This window comes from Lentinula edodes (genome assembly GCF_021015755.1).
Source record: "Lentinula edodes strain Le(Bin) 0899 ss11 chromosome Unknown C8R40scaffold_9, whole genome shotgun sequence".
Taxonomy (NCBI): Eukaryota; Fungi; Basidiomycota; class Agaricomycetes; order Agaricales; family Omphalotaceae; genus Lentinula; species Lentinula edodes.
The window spans coordinates 944124-966069 of NW_025764315.1; the positions used below are offsets into that span (position 1 = coordinate 944124).

Here is a 21946-nt window from a genome sequence, read left to right on the forward strand (position 1 = left end):
ATGTTCTCTGCAACTGACTTGTCTATTATCTAGAGCTGCAACCGCCTCAGCCCCTACACCAGCTTCAGATGCCGCTGAAGCTGCTCCTCCATCTTCCGTTCCTCCTCCATCTTCTCGTCCTCGCATTGCTCTTGGCAATGGCACTCGCGGCGGCCGCGGTGGAAAATCTATGTTTGGCCTCGTTCTAGGTACTCTTAACAAAGCCAAAATTGAATCAAAAGAGCGCGAAGCCTCCGATGCAGCCAAACGTCGTCAATTACTCGAAGCTCGGCTACAAGCCAAGTTAAGGAACGAGACAGCAGAAGTAAGGAGGCAGGAAGAGGCAAAGAAGGATAAAACACTTGCAGTAAGGAAGGAGGAGGAGTTGGGTGTGAGAGTCAGTGTGTATAGATTGAGGCGGACGAGAACACCGTATCTGGCGAATTTCCTGTGTACAAGTGATGTTATAGTGGATGAACAGACAATGGAGGAGGACGTCGAACAAAGTAAGTTTTGTCTGAGCTTGCGGAATGTAAACCTGCGCTAAAGATCACAGGCGACGCACAATCCTTTGCAAAAATACTAGAGAAAGCAAAACCTCCCAGGTCACATCCCCCACCGTTATACTATTTACCGAAAAAACTGCTTCCATCACAAGAAGCATTTTTAAAAAAACGGAAAGAAGAGGTGCGTCCTTTCGAATTCTACAAGTTTTACCATAAGCTGATTGACTCCTTGTTTCTCACTCACAGATAACCGTCGCATCCGCAGCCGAATGGTCTGCCTTTGCCGCCGAACGCGACGCAAGTGTCCAAGAAATTAGGCAACTCCGAGAAAAAGTCTCTCATGCTCAGGCTATCGAAAGAGAGGAAAAAGAAAGAACGAAACGGAAATGCAGAAGGGGACGGAGGTGACGCTACTAGTATGGATGTGGATGGTAGTAACAAATATGGTGATAAAGATGCGAAACAGTCTACGGAGCCTGCCTCGGCGCCAACAACAGCAGATATTACATCGGAGGATAAAGACAAAACGGCTGCAATGGACGTGGACATGAAACCAAGTTCCACGCAGCCAGAAAATGATAATGATGATGCTGTGGAGTACTGAATAGGACTATTCAGGCTCGTAGGAGCGGCTGAAGGGCGCACGTCGTTTCATTCACGGTGTTGGCGTCTACAGCGTGGCTTACGGACGTAGAGAGGTCACGATCATCGGCGCCCGACGAACTTTGGCACAGTATGCCCGTCCTATGTTGGGGTGTTACGGTACCGTTCAGTGTTTTCATTCTTGCTCGTACTTTTTTATTCTTCGATATACAGATCGGGTGTCCCTTCCTGGCGTTGTCGTTGTCCATTCTTGACGTCGTTGTCCCCTCGTGTCTATCCGTTTTTGCCGTCGTCGACAATGCTTCATATACCTATGCCACCGGGTTTCCTCGTAGCCACGTTGCTGTTGCTCGCGAAGTCAAACTGGATTTAACCTCCCCTCTGTGTTTGTGATTGCAAAACCTAGTGTACTTATGATAATACCAAAGTGCTTCAAATCATTCACGCGTCGTCCACCATCACGGGAAAATAACGAGGTGACGAAGTCCCATAAGGCAAAAGAGATCGCTTGGTTTCATACAGCTGGATGATGCACTCTGATCTTAGTGGCGCTCGCTCTTTTCATTATGATTCACATGATTTGAAGGTCAAAGGTACTTAGGATATCAACCCCCTGGTGAGTTTTTTACGCAGTCGCTCCCTCAAATTTGTTGTTGATTACATTCTCCTAGATTTCATTTCCTCAACCGTTGCTTGAGAGGGTCTCGTTGGATATCCTATTATATCTCGTGCAATTCCTTTTCGCCACCCATGATCTAAGATTACTGGCTGCTATCAACATCTCAGTGGTCAAACAGAGAGTATTGCAGAAGAATCTCTGGATCGTCGTAGTCGTCATCATCCAGAAAAAATCAGTTCAACTTGCGATGGCGCAGATTGGGAGGACAGTCAGGTAGGGGCAAGCTTTCGATGATGTTTGTCGTTGACAAATAGGCGAGTACAGTGCGAATACGATAATACTAGTGACAGTATGCTTGATCTTGTAGAGTCGCAACTTCGTTGGGAGCGCGTCACCGACACGTCGACTGTCACGGAATGTGTGATTACCTCACAACAATTTCAACAATGCACCTTTCTCTTTTCACGAATAAGCATCTCCGACGCAAACTTGAAGACGGTGACCCCGCAATGATATGTGAGATTTCAACGATCGATATGACCGAGCCTCCGCCAACCCGTCAACATTTGCTCTCGGATTCATTCAATATTCAAACTGAGAGCAAGCCAGTGTTGGTCTTGTGTTTTCTACAGACTTTTCCTAATCTCAATGGGTATTATACAAATTAAATCCTTGTGTATCTCTCGCCCCGTGGCCTGTTCGATAGGCGCTTCAACAGAACTCATCTACCCACTCCCGCCGGTTTGAGAACAACAATCCTGATATCGAGAATTGATCTAGTGTTTCAATTGGTTCTTCTCTTCGGAGGTTAAGCATTAGACGCGACATCATGATAGCGGACATACTATAAAACATGTGTAGGTCCATCAGTACTCAATGTTCAGATTGAACGAACTTACGAATTAGACAAGATTGTCAGCAGAGATTTTGTAATATCCTGTGTGAGGTTTGATCATTTTTGAGCTGATATATACCTACATATGATCATCGCACGCACTGTGCCCACCTATGGGCAAGACGGAAGCATGGCATGAGGGTGAAATCTCCATTCAAGAAGTCATCGAATGCTGACCAAATAGGTCACCATGTTTGCCAGAGTGAAGAGTGTGATGATGGCAAAATATAAAAGGCCTGTTTGTAAACCATGCAAAAATGGTTAAAAAAATGACTGAAATTTCAGAAAAATGATTTCACCATCTCGCATAATCATGATTCCTACACCCCCGGGAAAATGCTCTTCTTTATAAATCTTCAACGTCTTCCAAAGTGTCAGTGAAACAACACAAATGTCAAATACAAATATTCCGGTGTATATATAGATGATATCTGTGACAAGCAGCATAGGCAAGAAGAATTTGTCCCAGTACATTGACATTACAAGCGAGGGAAATCTACCCACGAAGACCTCTTGACCTTGTGAGCAGGAAACTAAACATATGGTTCAACACAAGCACTCACTGTGCCGTTGTGAAGTTCGGTACTGTGCCTACTTCATACAATACCGATATTGGGAAGACTGTGTTGATATAAGATGTGTCTTTCCAATTTGCCAAATAGAATTGGACCTGGCTGAGTATCACTTGTGATTCTCATATGACCAGGATGATTACTTACGAAGCCGTTCCCTACCACACCAACGAGTGCAACAGTACAGAGGAACACTGTAATACCCTTGCTTGAATCATATAAAGCACGGACTCTGAGTATGAAGAGCGCTTCTCAAATGAGAATATAAACCCAAATGGGTGCGAAGGGATCTGCAAGTATCATACCATTGATCACGATCTGGTTAAGCAAAAGGTAAGTCTCTATGACAAGAATCGAAGCCCAACGTCTACATATTGCACATGTGAGTTGTGTAGGAATCCCTGTAGCAACACTTGCAGCAGCAGAAGCTCACCCCTGCCGTAGTTAATCAACCATCTAAAAACATCCATGGGATGACGGGACTGCCCACTCACATTGTGGCGCAATACCAGTTCAGGGGACATGAATAAGACAATTATCCCGATATTTCCTAAGAGAGTCAAGTATCGGTTGATGTAGAAGAGTACTGATCCAGGTCCCTTAGTTTTGCGCTTCCAAAAACGTTCAACCTCCAGATCAAGCGTGATAAGATATTCGTATATCACGATTCCTACGATGATTGAATGATGACACGGTGGACTATGCAATACTTCGACAAACCAAACTGCGCCCATTCCACACAGTGATACCAGTTCCTATGATCAGGGTTTGTTTTGACAATTCCGGAATGGGAGATTTCGCGTACACTTGAACTTGTATCTCGATAGCATCCAACTGGGACATGGAAGGGACGAACCAGCGATGAGTGACGGAGCGGTTATTGGTACAATTACCTTAAATACTGTTGGCATGGCCATAATAACCGGCGTGTCAGATCCTTAGTATAATTGTTGCACAAAGTCCTGAGCGGTAAGGTATATTCAAACCAATGGGTATCATCATACGGTGGCAGTCACATTGTTGTTCACATACCGACGATGTAAGGATATCATCAACTGCGCTTGCCACTAGAGCATATATCGTCTTATTCGAACATAGAAAGGGGATCAAGGGAATAGCCTCAAGCATATAAACGCAGAAGGGCAGTGGCAGGCGCAGATAGGCGCAGATGCACTACGAAGCCGTCGTACGTGTTCAATTTCCTGTGCTGAATTTGTCGCCTATGAGACTTATAGCAATTCTGGATATCCTACAGGGTCCAGTTGATACGCCACCCATCAGCCGCGAGCGATGAGCCTAGATAAATTTGAAGCGAGGAAAAACTTTCGAACAATTGTCAGCTCCCGAGTCCAAAGTAAATGGGAGCGCATATCCATATGGGCAGGTATATTTAATGGTTGAGAAAAGATCCCTAAATGGGTATGTTGGTTCTGTGGTTTGAATGATGCAGCATTGGTCGACCGCTGACTGGAGAAGAAGTTTTTCGCTGACTTTTCGCATGGAACGGCAAAGCTCGGCAAAGTTAGAGCAGCTTAGAGCAGCTAAGTCCTTAGACAGTAGAATTGAGCACAAACTGACATTCCTGTGATTTTATCCGCAGAAATTGCTACTTGTCGTACTCCAAAATGCGGTATTACCAACATCCCACTGGGGTACAGCAGGGTACATGGTTAGGCAAGGTTAGACAAAAATTCCGGGTGACACAAGCGGCCGCACTCAGCGCCCTCAAGCACCATAAATTAAAACAAAAAGCTGCAGGTAACCATGACAAAGTAAACGAACTTGGAGAGGAAGTGCTAAGTATAATCAACGGTATACTATGAATCATTCGAACGTCAAGCTTGAGGGTTTGAATTGAGGGGCCCGAGAGGTCCTAAGTTTACAATGCAAGCACGTCAAGTGATTAGCAATAACGATGTGAAAAATAACGACCTGTTTTGTTGTCAATTTCGGAAACCCAAAAGCTCCCAGAAGGCGCAGGGGATGTTGAAGAGAAAAGAGACGTCACGCTTGGGCTCCGAAAAAGACGTCGAAAGTTGAAACAAACTGGGACATTGGTTGACTGAGTGATTCGACGCTGCGTTATTGCCATATGTTCTAGCACTTGGTTCAATGACACAATCATAGTCTGATGGAGTCTGATTCAGAAGTCGGCGGTGAGGCATAGTGAGATATAAACGCGGACCTGAAGCCAAAATCCCTACATAAGTAAGATTCAATTATCCTGTCCTATCCCAACCGCTAATTGCTTCAAATTCGCAGTATACTATCCGGAACTGTCCATAGCCACAATGTTGAAGACATTATCACAAACCTCATTATGAATTTATTGGGCCACAAATCTTCCAAATCGCGGGAGAAACAACAACATTGCTCTTCATCTAACAAAACGAGCAATGGAGTTTCTTCTCCCAACCTTGACCGCGCTCGTTCCATCGCTGCCACGGTCTATAATCCCCAGGCTTTCATCGAGGAAGCCAAAGGCGCGCTCCGAGACATCCAAACCATTCGTTCCGTCACACGTCCTCCTCTTGGAAATGCAGCCATGATGTCTATGATGGCGTTCCACGGCGGGGGCAATACTGAAGAGGAGCTCGCCATGATCGAGATCCTCAAGACGAGGGCGGAGCATATCGAGGTGGCGAGGGGATAGGCGACGCATTGTATTGCAGATGGTAAAACGAGGGGAACTGAGGCGGAGAACGATGCAGTCAGAGACTGCGCAAAGGACTGGGATAAGTTAAGGAAGGATTGGGAGGAGTACAAGAAGAAACAGGGAGGGAAGTGGGCACATAGATGTATTGAGCAGCTTGGGGAGTTATCTGCTCAGGCGTTGGGCATTTGGGCATGAGCTTGAATAATTATAGCCTTGTCGAAATCGGAAAACAACAATGTACCATAGAAATTAGACAAGTGCAAAAAACATCGGTATTCTGTTTTATTCGATATTCAAAGCACCACCGCATTGTTCCGAGGCCCAAAGTCTCTATCGATGTAATTTCAAGAAAGAATGCAAGGGACGGCCAAAAACAAAAGCTGTTTCACAACGACCAACCGGAAAATGTGCATTTCAAACAAGATATCCCCCTTCACACTTCACAACAACCCGCATCCCAGCCTTGTCGATATGCGTGAGTGGCTCATAGGGCTTCGCATCTACAATTCCGGGCAAATGCAATTCAACTGATCTCAGGCACACAGCACCAATCTCCCTTTCACTACATTCGTCGGGGAGCCAGCGTGAGGTGATCATCTCGACGAAGGAAGAAGGGTCAAAATCTTCCGCCGCCGTTTTCAGAGTGAGGACACGCAATTGAGGAACGAGGGGTGCAGACGAGCATCGCAGGGAACTTTGTTTCCAGGTGTGTAGACTTGTGATGAACGAGGTTGAGATGGGTTGGGGTTTATAAGAGTAATTGTCTTCCTCAATGCACAGCTCTTGTAGGGTGGGAAATTGAAGTAAGAGGGTAACCACATCGGTATCCGCAAGACAGTGATATTCCCGAATTGTCAAAACTTGGAGGTGGCATTTTGAGCGTGCTAATAAGGATTTTAGTGCCGCGAACGACCTCGAGAATGAGGGTGGTGCACCACCCGTCAGCGTCAGATTAACCAAGTTTGGAAAAGTGAACAATGCTAGCGAGTTGCTGTGTTCACGGGCTTCATAAATATCCACCTCAAGTGTATCAATCGAAAGTATTTGCGGGATAATCTCTAGATGGCTGTAGTCGTTTGAATCATAATCTACCCAGAGGTCGATTCGAAGATGGCGCAGATTGGTACAACGTTTGACTAGGGATAAACTTTTGACGATGTCTGTCCTTGATGCATAATCGAGCGAGGTGATTGTCTCTAGCGGTAGAGAGAGTGCTATGGCACCGCTGCCCAATTCAAGTGACCCAAACACAACGTATTTCAAATTCAACGTGCTAGTGAATGGTTCTGAATGGGGTTCTTTGAAGAAAAACGTGTCCTCGAATTTGTCGAATATCATCGTCTCTAATATTGGAAGGCGTAGCGGTTCCAGATAGGGAAAGTTATCTCCACCAAAGAAATCGCCTCTGAACAAGATATATTGCCACCGATGAGACTCCCGAGCAATCAACGCGAGAGCCCTATGAGTGGTGGGTTCAAAGATATAGGCAGTGAGCTCCAAAGTCAAAGGATGCGATTTTGATCGTTCCAGGTAAGTTGACAATTTGTGCACCAACTTGGCTTCCTCTTCCTTTGAGTTCCTGTAAGCGAACGTGATTGTCAGGTTCGACCAAAATACTGGACATGGAAGCGCCAGCCTTCGCCATCTGGTACAAACGCAGCTTATGGTCATAGCCATCGCTTTGCGACAGCCTTCGTAGTCCGCCGTCAAGTCGTTCTCCTTGCAGCAGTGTAGGAAGATCAGAGATAATAGTTCTTCAGGCAGACGTCGGATAGGAGATTGAAGCGCGGTAAGATTCGTCATGTATATGTGCAGTCCTTGGCGCCGTATACGAAGGCGATGCATCTCTTCTTCATACGCCATACGAACACGCTCCATTTCGAGGTCGTAGCCAGCAAGATCTTCCTCCGCCTGGTTGAGCAACCCTTTGATTTTAGCATTGTCGATAATGCCATAAGACGACCGAAGTCGTTCGTTGAGAGCGAGATTGTCGACCTTGACGCGAGGCTCAAAAGGTTTCTGATGGCCTTTGCGAGTCATTCTGGTTTGGGTGCAAGCGTTTTGACTCCTGTGTCGTGGGCTTAAGGGTTGAAAAAAGTTTTTTGTGCGACTAGGAAAATCAGATTGAAGTTTAAATTTGGTTCAAGGACGATAAGCATGAGAGCCGCACCACACAGACGTGTTTTTGAACCAGAAACAAAAAAAAAATGGCAGATTCAATGCAATATCGCTGGTAAAGTTTTAGATGGTGGTCGATACTGGTCAATTCGAAATGATGGTTGCAGATCAGGCGCTTAGTAATTTCTTTTACATTATCACTCATGCGCTTACTGTCGTTGTCCTTCTCTCTGTTTACATTTATCTTGCTCCTCTCTTTATCCCAAAGCCATGCATCCTCACAACATACAAACAACTGGGCTGTCCTCGTCTGCTCCTCCCGCTACTGGTTCAATTACCGCCATATGGCAAATGCGCTTGGGATGTACCGCACAGTTAAGCGATTGGGCATCCCAGATTCCAATATTATCTTAATGCTGGCCGATGACGCGGCGTGTAATGAGCGGAACAGCTTTGCTGGTAGCGTGTATGCGAATCCAGGAAGACATTTGGATTTGTTTGGAGAGAATATCGAGGTAGATTATAGAGGGTATGAGGTTACCGTGGAGAATTTCTTAAGGCTTGTGGGTGCCAGTTTACTTCTTACTTCTATACAAACCGATTCAAATTTCCCTGCTGTAGTTAACGGGCCGTCTTCCACCGTCCTTTCCGCGTTCTAAACGCCTCTTGACTGATTCCTCCTCCAACATCTTCATCTACCTCACCGGTCACGGCGGGAACGAATTCTTGAAATTTCAAGACAATGAGGAAGTATCCGCACATGACATTGCCGATGCCTTTCACCAGATGTACGAAGGTGGAAGATATAACGAGATCTTTTTCATGGTGGATACGTGTCAAGCGAACTCGATGTACTCAAAGTTTTATTCGCCTGGTATTCTGGCAACGGGAAGCTCTGTTGTCGGAGAGAATTCGTATTCGGTAGGTTTCTGGTTCTTCCTTTAATTCTTACTTTTATTTACTCTTTATTCAGCACGAAAATGACTACGACATCGGCGTAGCCGTGATTGACTCCTACACCCACTACGTCCTCGAATACATGGAAAAAGTCAACAAAACCTCCCGACTCACAATGGCCGACCTTTTCACCTCTTACGATGTCCCGAAGATCGGCTCCCACCCTGGTGTCAGGTCGGACCTATTCGACCGACCTTTAGGTCCGGAACACCCGATGAACGAGTATGGACGAGGTAGAGGATGGACTGTCGAGGGTGGCGGAGAGTGGGTGGGAAGAGAAATGGAAGCTGAGAAAAGGGGAAGAGGGTTGAGAGAAGCACTGATTACGGATTTCTTCGGAGGTGTTGTGGAAGTCGATGTGGATGGCGAGGGTGAGAGCGTGCTACAGTTGTTCGAGGATTTTGAATGTCCACCTGTGTTCAAGGAACCGACTCCCCCTCCTATTAAAACGTATTCTCCACCTCCTCCGGCTCCTGTATCATCAACATCATTATTCGACGAATACCCCTTCCTTCGTCCATCCCTGGCCTTTGTCATCCTTGGCGCGTTATTCGCGTTCGTTTTCAGTGGAGTAATCTCTAGACGCTCGTGATAGGATTTCTGCGCGCGCATTTCAACTTTTGATTGAATTCCTAAGACGTGGAACAATTCAGGATTTGGTACTTTCGAGGGATGACTGGGCTGAAACCGAGTTGTACAGGCACAATACTCCTGGGCTAGTGGCAAGACCCACCGATTTGCGAGTAGAATGAATCGTGATTTCATATGTCCCTGGGTGCGTAGTCCTTGCTACGAGGTTTCGGTAAACCCCAGGCACTATGCAAGGCCTGTAAATACTATACCTACCTTTTGGGTATTGATGATTGGGTATACTCGAATTTAGGCATGGTCGGAAACTACATACTTACAAGCAATGCACATGAAACCGAAATACCAAAAATGAAAGTGTCAAAGCTAAAGAGTCCTTCTCCTCCCTATTATCACCATCTCCTCCGATGTGAGCCTTGTAAAAAATGTAGATGTCAAAGCCCTACTTAATCCGGTCTATTTGCACTCGTATGAGTCTGAATGCTCAGCGGGTTTTTGCTGTATGAGAGATGAATACCACCGTCCTTGGCAAGGCCATTAAGCGCATTTCCGTCAAGTTCATCGATGGTCTTGGTTGCCGAACTGACATCCTTAAACTAAGAAAGTGAGTCAGTGCACATCCATCATAGTTATCGAAACAAGAACAAAACAAAGACTGCACCTCAACATAGCACATGGACCCAGTACGCTTCTGTCTGAACAATAATTTTTCGTATCCAGGTCTCGTTTGAAACAATTCCCTCAAACAATCTTCTATGATACCAGGAGTGCATCCCAACGGCGGCGACATGGGTATATTCCCCACAAATAGTGTGTTAATGGGAGGGTTCCGGTCTGCACCTGAATCACCGGAAAGCGTAGACGTAGGCATATGCAGGGCATATGCATGAAGAAAGATGAGAGATACTTAGTGGAACTAGTCACGTGTGAGCCTGTGTGGGGATAGGTGGGGGATGAAGCCGATGGGAACCGGGATATTCAATCCACTCGCGCCGTGCCTCCTGTGGCAGATATATAAGGACCTATAAGGACTCCATAATCTTCAGATAAACCTGTGCTAGTCCTCGTTTGCGGAGAGTCTAAAACGCTGAGATTTCTTCATTATACCACTAGATCTATATCGCGCTTCAAGGCGCTTCATCAGTTTCTCCTAATAGTTTCCCGAATGCGACCCGACCGACCTTCCTTTCACCCTTACTCTGAAGTCTACTTTATTTTGGCGTCATGAGCACTCGAACTCTCCAATCAATGTTTATACAGTCTCGCTTGCCTTGTACCTCAAGTCTCGGTCTTCAGAGTTCGAGTGAACTTCAAGATACGCCCCTTTAATACGAAGACCGGAAGGAGATCACCATGTCGGTCTGCCGGCACTTTCCACAAAAATACAAACAAAAGATACGAGGAATAGGTCAGGAAAGAGCGGGGATTACCCTCGAATATTACACTGTACACGATTGGAACATGATTTCAAGTTATGGAGTATTTGTTGTCGTACACTCAGGGAGTTAAGACAGCACGGAATCTGACCTGACCGCTCTGCATCTTGTTGTACGCTTCGTTGACTTTTTCCAAAGGGAATCTGGAAAGAAAAATTGTATTAATATTGAGCACATCAAATAAGGAAGAAATTTGACATACTTCTCGATCAACGTCTTCACGTTGTGCTTTTGCGCAAACGCAACCGCATCCTCGCTATCTTTAGCATGACCCGAAGGCCAGCCCTTGATAGAAGCACGTTTGCCGATGAGAGCGATGGTGCTGAATTTGAGATCCACGACTGAAAAACATCGGAGGTCAGCGAAATATTCAAGAAAGAAAAGGATGCCATGCTTACTAGCAAGAACGAGCATAGTTCCTCCAATTTTGAGTCCCCCGAGAAGAGTGGCGATAGCCTCACCCTGAGGAGCAGTGGCAACGATGACCTTGGCTCCGCCTAGCTTCATGAGCTCCTCGACCTGGTTCACCTGCGATCCATCGAGATAATAATCGGCGCCTAGCTTGGTAGCCAATTCCTTTTTGGCGGAAGATTGAGAGAGCGCGACGACCTTGTAACCCATCTGTTTCGCGTACTGGATACCGAGATGGCCAAGACCTGTAGACAGTAAACCGAGTTAAAAAAACCCTGGGGATCGTGTATTGTGACTGATGGGGGATCTTACCACCGAGGCCATGAACAGCAACGAGATCCCCCTTTTTGAGGTCGGGAATGTTGCGGAGCGAGTTGAAAGTGGTGATTCCAGCACAAAGAAGGGGAGCCGCCTCAGCAGGATCGAGTTCTGTGGGAACGGGAAGAACAGCTTCTGTACGGAGAGTAGTGTATTCAGCGTAGCCACCGTCTTTGGTGACACTATATAACGAGAAACGCGTCAGCGCATCAATTATTTGTGGGGAAGTATTAAATAATACAGACCCGTTGATGGCTTCGGACGAACAAGTAATAAAATCACTCTCCTTGCAAGAGCTGCACTGATTGCAATGACCTCCATGCCAGCCCGAGCCAACACGGTCTCCGACTTTCCAGCGAGTTTCGCCGGAAGGTACGGCGACAACGTCACCGATAATTTCATGTCCGGCGACTCGGGGAAGGGGGGCCATTCCATATTTGACCATGCCATCGCTGTGGTGTTATTGAACGTTTGTCGGTGGTTATATTCGACTCGCAGAAGGAGGTGCGTACCTAGCACAAACACCACATGCTAGAACTTTCACAAGAATAGTTCCTTCTGTAGGGAGCTAAGATATTTTAGAAAATCTAATACAGAACATTCGACACCACACATACCTCGAGAGTCTTTTCGATGATCTCAAAGTCACTGCCCGCAGAGTTGATAACAGCGGCCTTGAATGTTTTGGGAAGAGACATGATTTGGAGATTGGAATGGGAGATAGAGGAAAAGATAAAGACAAATCTTATCCTTGTCTCGCGAAACTTTATAACCGGTGGGATTAAGGGGGTCTTTGTGGAGCCTTGGCTTATGTAGAAATCTTCAGAAGGAGAAGCAGATCCGAGTCTCAAGGGTAAATTTGGCGTTCGGGCTTAGCTTAACTTGCCTGCCCCTTGGGTATCAATGTGAGCTGACATTCAAGCGTTGGGGATACCTTGAGGACATATTTTGTAAGCTGAAAAGACTGGAAACCTGTTACATTAATGCGGGGATTCCGGTGGTAGATGTGAACAGCATGCTTGGAAGTACTCACGCATGGGCTGATCTTCTCTTCCTCGCAGTCTTCGATTCCCCGTTTTTCTGTGAAGATCAAGAGATAAGACAAAGTACATGCGTTTGTTTCTGTGAAATTATACATGTATCACCGTGCAATGTCATGAACTCGCCTTTCTCGTCATATTGATTATCAATTGTATTGAACCGATGGCCCATGTATGTACACATCGACCTTCGGTGGTCCATCTAAACCCGGCGTAAAATCACCAATACTGTACCTAGCATCCCCCGAAACAAACACATCCTGATTCTCCTTCATCCTCTTCCGCCGCTCGATCCAAGTCTCTCTCCAATGACCGACCTCCGCAGCATACGTAAGTATTCCAATAACCGCGCTCATCAATGCCAGCGTCTATCCATGCGTCCACTGCGTTCCGTTGATCACTACCATTCCTTTCTGCGAAGCGGAATTTGTGGAAATAGTTTTTTTCAGTTGGGATGATAAGGAACACGACCGTACATCGATTCGTTATCATCATCGCGAGAAATATGAGTTTCGTAGAGATTGCTGAGGGTGAGAGGCGGGCGGGGAAGAGCGGTTGAGTTGGATGCGGATATAAAAGTGTGATGGGGAGATGGAAGAGTTTTGGGAGAAGAGTGTATATGAGACGGGGCGTTATACGTGGTAGGATTATACCAAAAAAGTATATGACTGATGAGAATGACAATCAGGGGAATATAGGTACAGTTCGGAATAAGATGACAGTGGGGACAACTGTGACGAAGATTCCGAGGAATAGGACCGAAGCTGTTCCGACGTAGAATATGAAGGAGATTATCTGTAAGGACAACATCGACTCGTTGGGGCTCCCTACAAAAGCCCAGTGAAAAGTTTCTGAGATGCATTGCGGTGTGTCCGAAAGTCCACTCGACGATGCAGCGAAGTGTGGAATTGTACAACGGCGATGACAACGATGCGTCAACGGTCATGCTATAAGTATCCGCTGAACGAATGATATAACATCGTCGATACCCAAACCCAAATCCCAAACGCAATGATAACTTCTGTCTGTAATAACCCAAGGTTAAAAACATCAAAAAACCTAATAGACCACCAAATCGTTTTGGACGTTATTCCCTTGGCATATTCGTCGTCTTCATCATCTATTTTGATTGTTGCGAAGATGGCTCCAATTCGGAACGGGAGGAATGAAGAACCGGCAAGGTTGTTGAGTAGGGATAAGTTGAGGACGAGGAGGGCGGGGTGGGGAGGGAGACCGATAGTAGAGGTGACGCCTCGGGCATCTAGAAATCCGCCGACAATTATTGCGGAACCAATGAGGAAGAGAGAGCGTTCGAGTGATTTAGCGTATTCGAAGTAGTGTGGGTGGTCGGAGATGTAAGAGAGGTATCCACGGAACGTTCTTAGAGCGCTGTTATCACTGGTCCTAGAAGAGCTAGTAGTCCTTGCGGGAGAAGAAGAACGGCCTAGATGACTCGCTGCCTTGAGATCAGCATATATCGGAACCCGACGGAGTTGGCATTGCCCAATGATGGCCTGACAGGTGGAATGTGTTTCCCGGTGAAAACGTCCACGAAGACTTGACCGGTGACAAAGCCAGAGTTTAGGGCAGGTTTAGGGTCACCAATATAGCTGGGATGTATATTGAAAGTCGGACTCCAATACCTGATTCAAATTTTAGGGGATGTGCACAGATTACGACGTGGTCTGCGAAACGGACCAGCTATATCAGGGTACTCCGTGATAATGCATGTTGAGGGTATGGAAGAGGACATCCGTCTACCGTATTGGTCTTGCGGTGGTAAACGTCCACCGATGATTGCGGGAGCAGAGCGAAGTCGTTCGACGACGAACGCCATAAATAATCCATAATTTAGGAGAAATAATTGCTATCAAACCAGCAGTCTTTGTCCGGTGAGTTCGGGACCATCTGTAACGATGAGGGACTGGCATGCAACAATAGGCGGACTGAGACAGTCAAAATGTCGAGTTCGAGTGAGGCACGGAATCGGAGTAGTGTGCGCGGTGTAGCCTGGTGTAGCATGATAATCTTTGTATAATCCACGTTGAGGATATGGCTAGATTCCTATATCAGTATCAACAATCGATGATCAAGGAGTGGAAAAAACTAACAAGGCACACCGAACTTCTGAAACGCTCAGCACAATGATAATTTAGGAATGAAGAAGTCGGTAATCGAGTACGTGAATTGATCAACCATCTCCTTCATTCTCGACGTCAACGTCATTCATCTCCCTCATCCTCTTCCTTCGCTCGATCCACGCCTCTCTCCAATGTCCCACCACCTCCGCAACATACATAAATACCCCAATCAGCGCACTCATCAACGCCAGCGTCTGTCCATACGTCCACTGCGCTCCGTTAATCACCACCGTTCCCCTCTTCGAGGCGGAATTTATGGAAATAGTTTTCTCAGTGGAGATGATAAGGAACACGACTGTGCATTGATTCGTTATCATCACAGCGAGAAACATAAGTTTTGTGGAGATTGCTGAGGGTGAGAGGCGGGTGGGGAAGAGTGGTTGGGTTGAGCGGGGATAGGGAAGGATTATGGAGAGGCGGAAAATTTTAGGGAGGAGGGTGTATATGAGGCGGGTGGTTAAACGTGGTATGATTATACCAAAAAGGTATATAATGGATGAAGATATGAGTCCTAGGAATAGTGGTACTGATCTGAATAAGATGACGGTGGGGATTATTGTGACGAGCGGACCGAGAAAGGGGACTAGAACTGTTCCGATATAAAATATGAAAGAGATGATTTGGATAGAGAGCGTCGACTCGACGGGTATCTCGATGAACGCCCAGTAGAAGGTTTCTGATACGCATTGCGATGGGTCCGAGGGTCCCTCGGAAGATGCGGCCAATGTAGAATTATACGTCGGCGAGGATAACAATGTGCTGTTCGTCATATTATACCCGCTAAATGAATGGTAAAACGTAGTCGACACCCAGAACCATATCCCAAACGCGATAATGACCACTGTCTGGAACAACGACAGACCAAAAACATCGAAGAATCTGACCGACCACCATATGGTCTTGGACATGAACCCTTCGTTCTCTTCGTCCTTGTCATCCAATTCAATTGTAGCGAAAATCGCTCCGATCCGAAAGAAAAGGAAGGATGAACCAGCGAGATTGTTGAGTAGGGATAGGTTGAGGACGAGGAGGGCATGGTAAGGAGGCAGACCTATGTTGGATGTAACTCCTCGGGCATCGAGAAATGCGCCGACTATTATTGCGGAACCAATGAGGAAGAGGGAGCGCTCAAGGGATTTAGCGGACTCGAAGTAGTGTGGGTGGTCGGATACATAGGCAAGGTATCCGCGTAGTTTTCTCCGGTCGCTATTGTTACTATCCCATGAAGGAATAGAGGATACAGAGGACCTAGTAGACCTCACAGGGGAGGAGGGACGCTGCAGATGATCTGCTGCTCCGAGGTCATCCAGTTCGATATTGGAACCCGACGCGGAGTTGTGGTGATCACCAGCCAGCGGTGACTTGAGAGGAGCAGGTGGAACGTATTCGGAAAATTTGCCTGTAAGGAAGTCCACAAAGACTTTACCAGTGACAAAGCCAGAGTTTAGTGTCACGAGTATAGCTGGAAGGTAGATTGAAAGACGGACGCCGATGCCTGATTCAATTGTTAGCGCAGGCGTCATAAACGTGGGCTACGAAACGCACCAGCAATATCAGGGTTTTCGGTAATGATGCATGTTGGGGGTATTGAGGAAGATGACATTCGTTTCCTGAGTGGAGGTCGCCCAACGGTAGTGGAAATAGAGAAAGTACTTGAAGCATAATTTAGGCGAAATGATTAGCAACAAACCAACAGTCTTTGTCCGAGAAGTACGGGTACATCTGTAACGATGCAAACAGAATGGGGACTACTAAAACAATTAATGAGTTGAGGCATCAAAACTAGGGTATGAATGTTTCACCATCAAACAGACGCCAGGTCGAAAACTGGTAGTCAAAAATGTCTTTGGTAGCGATGGAAGTTTATCACAAGAATACGACCCTCCATGCCCTTATTGGCCACATTTCCTACACCATTTCCACCCGTATACGCTTGAAATTCATCCGCATACCATTAGTTCGACTGGAACGACTTTTCGGACACAATGTTCAGTGAAAGATGAAGGTGAAATTATAATTTCAGCATCGTAATATGTATGGTTCGCAAATAGAGGCAGCATTGGAACATTTGGAACATAGGAAGAATAATGGGAGAATATCTGTAATCATGCACTACAGAAGAAACAGAGTTTAGAGACTAGTTCGTTAAACAAAGTAAATAAAATCAAATGCACCTGCAGGAACCTCCACCGCAGCCTCCTACGTTGCCTCCACTGATTCAACTCTGAGCTCATCTGTAAGGGCTCCCATTACACGCCTGAATTCAAAGAGATGGAATTGACACACTGTGCTTGTGCATTCACCCAAGGAGTCAGACGAAAACTAAACAGCTGACACTGCGGGGATGAAGGCCTTTTCTTGCCGCGAATAGGCCGCGAATAAGGCGAGATTAGGTACAAAATTCTACGCCTAAGTGTAAGCTGAATATTTTATTTAATCACACTGTAATCGGACGAACATTATGTAGAGAATATATTGAGATTATTCAGAAAATTCTTCCACAAAACTACCTAGGATTAGTCTAATTAAACCCATCGTGATTTTTCAATGTTTTCGCGTGCTGAATATGCAAGGATTTTTCAATCTAATCTACCCTAAATTAGTGTGTGAATATGCTGGGATTATTTTGAATAATTGCAGCATAATCTTACCGGGATAGTTTAAAAATTTTGCGGAATATTCGCCGCGTGGAGAGCATGAGATTCTTCAAAATAATCTCACCGAGAATAGGGGTACGCGATGTCGGGACGTCGGGACATCGAGACGTCGTCGATATCGGGACGTGGAGACATCAAGACGTCGTCGATATCGGGACGTGGAGACATCAAGACGTCGTCGATATCGGGACGTTGGGACATCAAGACGTCTCGATATCCAAGATATCCAGATGGAAAAGTGTCGCGGATGTTGGGACGTCGAAAGGTATATGATCAATATACCATCTCCTAGTACTTGTGTCAGTAGAATCTTGAGAAACGGTAGGTAGGTACTCATCTGATGTGCTGATTCACTAATCATCAGTATACTTGAGCAAGCTTGCTTTTCAAGATAACACTATGATATATATTTACAGTGTTTGCAAGAAATACACAGGTAAAATATTGACCTCTCAGAATCTATTAGCTTGTCAGTCATATATCATATCAGAGAAAGCTGAAAAGGACCCACCATTATGCAGCTACCATCATTGCAAGGACCGGTAGGACTATAGTTTTCCACACAACAAACCAATGACCAGGGATGATAAATCTTTCGATATGTGCCTTGGAACCTTTGCGAGACAGCATGAAATTAGCGTACGGATAGATTCAGACGCGCTTCATACGGACAGTTAGGACAGTGTATTCGAGGCCTATCGAAGCAAGCCAGTTCCAGTAAAAGATGGGCCAAAGATTCTGAAAGACAGTGAGCATTGATAGAATGTAAGAGCAAAAAGACGCACCGGATTTCCTTCGCCGTAAAACCCGCATAGGGGGGAGCCAGACTCTGCTGGGACACGGACACTGTCTCTCCCACTCAGCCTTCCGCCGGTCGTAGTCGATCGACATGCCTACTTTCCAGTAGACACCGTGATCGACGAACGCATACAAACAGCCGGGACCATCCGCTAACGACGGAACGCGGAGTCGTCTAGATACGTATAGAGCGTGAAGTTTTCGGCTCGAGCGTCTTGCCATCGCGCGTATTTCGAACTAGATCCACGAAGATCGCACGAGATCGGGGGGAGTACGCTGTATCAGACCGTCACGACGGGAAATACGGAAGAGGTAGAAAGCCCGGATGAAGTGCGCGGGGAGCTGAAGTAACGAGCTGGGGGGCGGTCGTTGAGGATTGTTGGTATTTGGGTGAATAAGTTGTTGTAGGTCGGGGTCGGGGTTTAGGAAAGCCGGATGGAAACCAATGGGTATGCTGGGGCTTCGGATAGAGTGCGCTAGACGTTACTGAGCAATTTGGATGTGGACAAGAGCCTGAAGAAGGCTAATCATGCTGTGATGGGTATTATGTCGCTGTCGATGGGATTAGATAATGACTCTCGGGCCTCTTATACATACTTGAGCTTAACCCAAGCACATATTTCATGAGCAGGGATGATGAAGATGAAGAAACTTGAGGCAATGATTTATAACATAACCAGTATATGCAGTGAGAATAAAAACAGATCAATACAGAATCAGGAGAAACCAAGCGTTGCCCATCTCGAATTGTGAAATTCCAGACCCAGATTGCGCCTGAACTCTCAACAGCATAGTCTCCTCCTCCTCCGCCTCAGGGAGAAATCACAAAGCGTAGGTTCAAGCGACCCCAAGGCTCCCTCGTGAATCGTCGAGCGAAACCGGTCGAGAAGGTAATATGTTCTCCTGCGACTGATTTCAATATACGCTACGGAGCCACTGAAAGAAGAACTCACTTTCTGGGATCCAATGTCTTCGGCAGCTGTAACGTGGACCTCCTCCACTGACCACTCTTTTCGTGAGTTGTGATAGAGACCATGTCAAGTACATTCCTCCCTCGATCCTCCATATACATCTCTGAGACCGCATCTTCATCTTCATCTTCAGACATCACCACCCTCTCTTTCGTCATTCCAATTCCTAATTCGTCGCCCATACGACATTCTAGCAGCACCCCTCTAGTGACCGTGACGTTAACATTATCACCAGGGCCACTCGTGCTATCGCGGCCATTACCAAGTTTCACCTCAGACGCAGACGCAGGATGCCATCCGTCGTCCTCATCCTCGTCGTCCGTATTAGGAGGGACCACCCCCGGTACTACCACTATTCCATCCTCCAGAGGACGCAGTCGCATCTGACGCGGTCGAGAGCTGAGACTGTGTACGACCAAAGGACGCCAACCTATGCATCGCTCTCGCACCAGCAATCGCATTACGCCATTTAGATCTGGAATCGAAGTGGTCTCTGAGTCCGTCAGAGAGATCGTGTTCCTCGGATGGATCGTGTGTCGTGAGCCAGGTATCCTTGAGTGCTTCAGCGGCAGTTGGTCTGCGGGTAGGATCAGGGTTAAGGAGGCGTTTGATGAAAATTTTGGCTTCGGAGGAAACATTTTTCCAATATTTGTCGTGGAACTCGATTCGAGCTTCGGTCGTTTCGCGGATGAGGACTTTGACTTCGTCCGATCGGAAAGGGGAGTAGCCGCAAAGGAGGACATAAGTGATTATTCTGGAGACGTAGGTTCAGCACAGGGAGGATGATAGCAATGATTGGAGGAGCTTACCCAATACTCCACAAATCGACTTGCTTCCCGTGCCCTTCGTTAAGCAGCACCTCAGGAGCGACGTAACCAATGCTTCCGGCGAGCGAATGCAATTGCTCTTCCGGCGTATCAAGATGTTTGGCTCTAATGAAAGATTGATGGTTTCGTTTGGAAATAGGAGAGAGGAAGGAGACTTACATCCCGAAATCTGCAATAACGATGTTGGAATCCTCTGCTGACGTTCTGTAGAGGATGTTCTCGGGTCTGAGAAGAACAAAGATGACGGAATCAGATGCTTGTAACGGTTAGAAGAGAAGCACGCACTTGAGATCTCGGTGCACGATATCATGTTCGTGGAGGTATGCGACGCCTGAGAGAATTGACCTACGAGATACGTGGGTATTGAGCATTCACATATGGCTCGAATGGACATGAGTTTGATGAAGGAAAAGATAAAGATGACGCATAATGCGTATGAAAGTCCGCAAAAACTGTCACTACTCGATGGACGGAGGAGTTCCAATGTCGCTCATAAGAACAAACAGGACGATAACCCTTACCTTATGACGCCACTAGCATCTTTCTCTGTAAATTTACCCTTCTTGAGTATCCGGTCGAAAAGTTCTCCGCCTACGGCAAGCTCGAAGGAAAGATAATATTTCGTTCGTGATTCAAACCATTCATAAAACTTGACCTAGATTGTCATTCATGATGCTGAGCTCCGAAGATCGAGACAAATTAAACGGATGACACGTACGATGTTCGGATGGTCTAAACCTTTCAATACCTCCATTTCACCCCAAACACTAGCCTCGTTCCCCTTTACTTTCTTCTTGGGAATCAACTTGAGCGCTACTTCCTTCGTGATGCCTGACTGTGATGATGAAGGATCGGAGGGTGCTGGCGATGTAGACCTGGAGGAAGGTTTAGAGCCGACGAGGTTCGTTAGGGTTTGTTTCATCTTTGGTTGTGTTGTTGTAGCAGAGGGATCGTCTGGACCAGCGGCGGCGCCGCGCTCGGCGATGGTAATTTGTTCAACTGGAACATGCCATGTTGCTTTCTGCAAAACGACATTGGATGTGTTTACTTGTAAATATGGGCGATCAAAAGGGATAGAACGGCGAAAAAGAGGGGAAAAGAAACGATAAGCCCGATTCAGACCAGGAACCAGCGTGAAGAGCAGATAAAATCTCGGAGTAACCGAACGAAGTCGCCCAAAGTCTTCTCTTTCTTTCCCTTCCTCAAACTTGATCTGCTCGAGGTCGACTGGCCCATATTGACGTCCAGGTACAGGCCCCCGCTCAAGTCGACTACACCGTCAGCCGCGCCGAATGCGTCACGGGCCTCATCCTTGTCGTTATTCTTACGCATCTTCTTCCGCGTACCCTGTCCTAGGCTCGTTCACACCATCAAGGTCATCTTCCTGTCCATAGGAAGCATATTGAGCTCGTTTGCTTCTAGGTGAACTACGCTGAGGCTGAGCATTAGGTTGAGGTGCAGGCGGAAGAGGCGCCGATTGAAGTTCCGAGGAGGAACCGTTATCGTAGACATGAGCATTTCGTCAATTTCTCCTTCGTGAACGCGCAATGTTGGACTGTCGCTCATATTCAGTATCTCCTGTCTGTTCATATAATAGAGCGATAGTCGGGGTCCGCACATCAATGCCAATACCTGATTGACCCATACTCTCACACTCGAGGTGTGAGTGTGCCTGCGAATGCGAATAGGGTACGGGTGCGAATGCGAATGCAATTACGGCGAGTGGTGGTGATTCAGGTTTCGGTGCGGGATCTTCTGGGATCCGTGGAGGTGGAACTGGAACTAGTGGTGGTGGTGATGCATCGGAATAAACAATGGGTTGCGAGAAAGAAGACCAAGGTAAAGAAAACGAAA

General features: G+C 46.6%; 7 protein-coding genes across 7 annotated transcripts; 2 read left to right on the top strand and 5 right to left on the bottom strand.

Annotated features, from left to right (window-relative positions):
- Positions 1 to 169: 169 nt before the first annotated feature.
- On the top strand, positions 170 to 1089 carry C8R40DRAFT_1159703 (uncharacterized protein; the record flags this gene model as incomplete). The annotated part of the gene is made up of 4 exons (XM_046229921.1): positions 170 to 448; positions 529 to 666; positions 732 to 889; positions 921 to 1089. The coding sequence occupies 4 exons, from the start codon at positions 170 to 172 to the stop codon at positions 1087 to 1089; spliced, it is 744 nt and encodes a 247-aa protein (XP_046088850.1).
- A 1329-nt stretch (positions 1090 to 2418) lies between these two features.
- C8R40DRAFT_1067904 (uncharacterized protein) lies at positions 2419 to 4017 on the bottom strand (the record flags this gene model as incomplete). Its single annotated transcript, XM_046225950.1, has 11 exons — positions 2419 to 2551; positions 2607 to 2644; positions 2705 to 2713; positions 2780 to 2838; positions 2902 to 3098; positions 3166 to 3276; positions 3322 to 3332; positions 3378 to 3464; positions 3669 to 3844; positions 3895 to 3929; positions 3980 to 4017. 11 exons carry the CDS (start codon positions 4015 to 4017, stop codon positions 2419 to 2421), a joined length of 894 nt encoding a protein of 297 aa, XP_046088851.1.
- A 2018-nt stretch (positions 4018 to 6035) lies between these two features.
- Positions 6036 to 8115, bottom strand: C8R40DRAFT_915082 (uncharacterized protein). Its single transcript, XM_046236663.1, has 2 exons — positions 8001 to 8115; positions 6036 to 7940 (listed from the first exon to the last, which is right to left on the bottom strand). The coding sequence occupies exon 2, from the start codon at positions 7868 to 7870 to the stop codon at positions 6245 to 6247; it is 1626 nt and encodes a 541-aa protein (XP_046088852.1). The 5' UTR covers positions 7871 to 7940; positions 8001 to 8115; the 3' UTR covers positions 6036 to 6244.
- Positions 8116 to 8151: 36 nt separating this feature from the next.
- C8R40DRAFT_1168487 (peptidase C13 family-domain-containing protein) lies at positions 8152 to 9497 on the top strand (the record flags this gene model as incomplete). Its single annotated transcript, XM_046231190.1, has 3 exons — positions 8152 to 8511; positions 8570 to 8869; positions 8922 to 9497. The coding sequence occupies 3 exons, from the start codon at positions 8152 to 8154 to the stop codon at positions 9495 to 9497; spliced, it is 1236 nt and encodes a 411-aa protein (XP_046088853.1).
- A 1493-nt stretch (positions 9498 to 10990) lies between these two features.
- Positions 10991 to 12356, bottom strand: C8R40DRAFT_1067908 (chaperonin 10-like protein; the record flags this gene model as incomplete). Its single annotated transcript, XM_046225951.1, has 7 exons — positions 10991 to 11072; positions 11132 to 11270; positions 11328 to 11585; positions 11653 to 11840; positions 11904 to 12110; positions 12171 to 12226; positions 12276 to 12356. 7 exons carry the CDS (start codon positions 12354 to 12356, stop codon positions 10991 to 10993), a joined length of 1011 nt encoding a protein of 336 aa, XP_046088854.1.
- Positions 12357 to 14684: 2328 nt separating this feature from the next.
- C8R40DRAFT_915224 (uncharacterized protein) lies at positions 14685 to 16636 on the bottom strand. Its single transcript, XM_046236664.1, has 3 exons — positions 16385 to 16636; positions 14810 to 16334; positions 14685 to 14754 (listed from the first exon to the last, which is right to left on the bottom strand). Exons 1-2 carry the CDS (start codon positions 16440 to 16442, stop codon positions 14890 to 14892), a joined length of 1503 nt encoding a protein of 500 aa, XP_046088855.1. The 5' UTR covers positions 16443 to 16636; the 3' UTR covers positions 14685 to 14754; positions 14810 to 14889.
- Positions 16637 to 19589: 2953 nt separating this feature from the next.
- Positions 19590 to 21113, bottom strand: C8R40DRAFT_1039712 (kinase-like domain-containing protein; the record flags this gene model as incomplete). Its single annotated transcript, XM_046223859.1, has 6 exons — positions 19590 to 20019; positions 20075 to 20197; positions 20252 to 20317; positions 20378 to 20437; positions 20614 to 20747; positions 20811 to 21113. Coding segments are annotated over 6 exons (1116 nt in total), but the record flags the coding sequence as incomplete, so codon positions are not given.
- Between the last annotated feature and the right edge of the window lie 833 nt (positions 21114 to 21946).